The sequence below is a fragment of the Colobus angolensis genome, unplaced genomic scaffold, assembly GCF_000951035.1.
Source record: "Colobus angolensis palliatus isolate OR3802 unplaced genomic scaffold, Cang.pa_1.0 Scaffold60, whole genome shotgun sequence".
NCBI classification, from domain to species: Eukaryota; Metazoa; Chordata; class Mammalia; order Primates; family Cercopithecidae; genus Colobus; species Colobus angolensis.
In genome coordinates this window covers 1,599,627-1,601,797 of record NW_012119599.1, presented here as the reverse complement: position 1 = coordinate 1,601,797, position 2,171 = coordinate 1,599,627, and the positions used below count along the sequence as shown (strand labels likewise).

General features: G+C 46.5%; 1 protein-coding gene across 1 annotated transcript in view; it reads right to left on the bottom strand.

Moving 5' to 3' along the window:
- The window catches only part of SYMPK (symplekin), a 55,323-nt gene that overhangs the window by 24,723 nt on the left and 28,429 nt on the right, over positions 1-2,171 (bottom strand). Inside the window, 1 exon segment of the mRNA XM_011962972.1 lies at positions 1,568-1,593. Within this exon segment, the coding sequence (XP_011818362.1) occupies positions 1,568-1,593 (26 nt within the window).

Sequence of the window (2,171 nt, the reverse complement as noted above, 5' to 3'; positions counted from 1 at the left end):
ACTAGAGAAAGCTGGTTGATACTGTCTTAACCAAGTGTTCACAGTTAACATCTCCAACAATGGGACACCATGTGCCTCCTGATCCCATGTACTGAGACAACCAGGGGATCATTTCTGTAGCGTTCCTGCCAAAAATGCCTAACCTGACTCCAATCACAAGGCAAGAGCAAACCCAAATGAAGGGCATTCCACCAAACAACTGTCCTGGACTCTTAACAGTGTCAATGTCACGAGACACAAAGGAAGGCTGAGGAACTGATTCAGGACATGCCAACTGAATGCAATGTGTGGTCCACGCCTCGTAAGAGTACACAGTTTTTAGTACTATTTTTATAACTTGTCTGTAAATTCAAAATTATTTCAAAATAAAAAGCTTAAAGAAACAGAAAGAGGCTGGGCGTGGTGGCTCACTTCTATAATCCCAGCACTCTGGGAGGCTGAGGGGGGTGGGTTGCTTGAGGTCAGGAGTTCGAGACTAGCCTGGCCAACATGGTGAAACTCCGTCTGTACTAAAAATGTAAAAAAATTACTGGAACATGATGATGCACGCCTGTAGTCCCAACTACTCGGGAGGCAGAGGAGGGAGAATCTCTTAAACTTGGGAGGCAGAGGTTGCAGTGAGCCAAGATCAAGATCAGGCCACTGCACTCCAGCCTTTTTGACAGAACGAGACTGTCTCAAAAAAAAAAGGAAACAAAGATACAGTTGGTGGGTAAAATATAACTTTAAATACACAAACCCTGGTCGGGGATAGTGGCTCACACCTGTAATCTCAGCATTTTGGGAAGCCAAGGCAGGCAGATCACTTGAGGTCAGGAGTTCAAGACCAGCCTGGCCAACACAATGAAACCCTGGCTCAACTAAAAATACAAAATTAGCTGGGTATGGTGGTGCATGCCTGTAATCCCATCTACTTGGGAGGCTGAGGCAGGAGAATTGCCTGAACCTGGGAGGCAGAGGTTGCAGTAAGCCAAGATCGCACTGTTGTACTCCAGCCTGGGTAACAAGAGTAAAACTCCATCTCCAAAAAAAAAAAAAGAAACAAATACAAAAATTAGCCGGGCATGGTGGTACACACCTGTAGTCCCAATTACTCAAGAAGCTGAGGCATGAGAAACGCTTGAACCCGGGAGGCGGAGGCTGCGGTGAGCCCAGATTGCGCCACTACACTCCAGCCTGGGCAACACAACAAGACGGTCTCCAAAAAAAAAGGATGAGGTAGATTTCTATGTGTAGATGTAGAAAGAACTCCGAGATTAAAGTAAATGAAACTAAATGAAAACAACTCAAGGTACCAAATACACTGCTACTTAGTATACTTACTTATGAAAAAATATAGTAAGATCCCTACTTCACTCTTTAAATAAATTTTTTTTTTTTTTTTTTGGAGACAGAGTCTTGCTCTGTCACCCAGAAGGGAGTGCAATGGTGCAGTCCTGGCTCACCACAACCTCTGCCTCCCGGTTCAAGCAATTCTCCTGCCTCAGCCTCCCGAGTAGCAGCGACTACAGGCACGCACCACCATGCCCGGCTAATTTTTGTATTTTTAGTAGAGACAGGGTTTCACCACGTTAGACAGGCCTATTTCGAGCTCCTGACCTCAGGTGATCTGCTGGACTCAGCCTCCTGAAGTGCTGGGATTACAGGTGTGACCCACTGTGCCTGGCAATTCCTCCCCCCCTTTTTTTTTTGAGATGGAGTTTCACTCTTGTCACCCAGGCTGGAGTGCAATGGCACGATCTCAGCTTACTGCAACTTCTGCCTCCCAGGTTCAAGTGATTCTCCTGCCTCAGCCTCTGGAGTAGCTGGGATTACAGGCATGCACCACCACACCCAGCTAATTTTTGTATTATTAGTAGAGACAGGGTTTTCCATGTTGGCCTTCAGGTGACTCATATGCCTTGGCCTCCCAAAGTGCTCGGATTACAGGCACGAGCCACTGTGCCCAGCCTAATTCCTTATTTATTTATGTATTTATTTATTTATTATTTTTTTTTTTGAGAGGGAGTCTCGCTCTGTTGCCCAGCCTGGAGTACAGTGGTACAATCTCGGCTCACTGCAAGCTCCACCTCCTGGGTTCATGCCGTTCTCCTGCCTCAGCCTCCCGAGCAGCTGGGACTAGAGGTACCCACCACCACGCCCGGCTAATTTTTTGCATTTTTAGTAGAGAT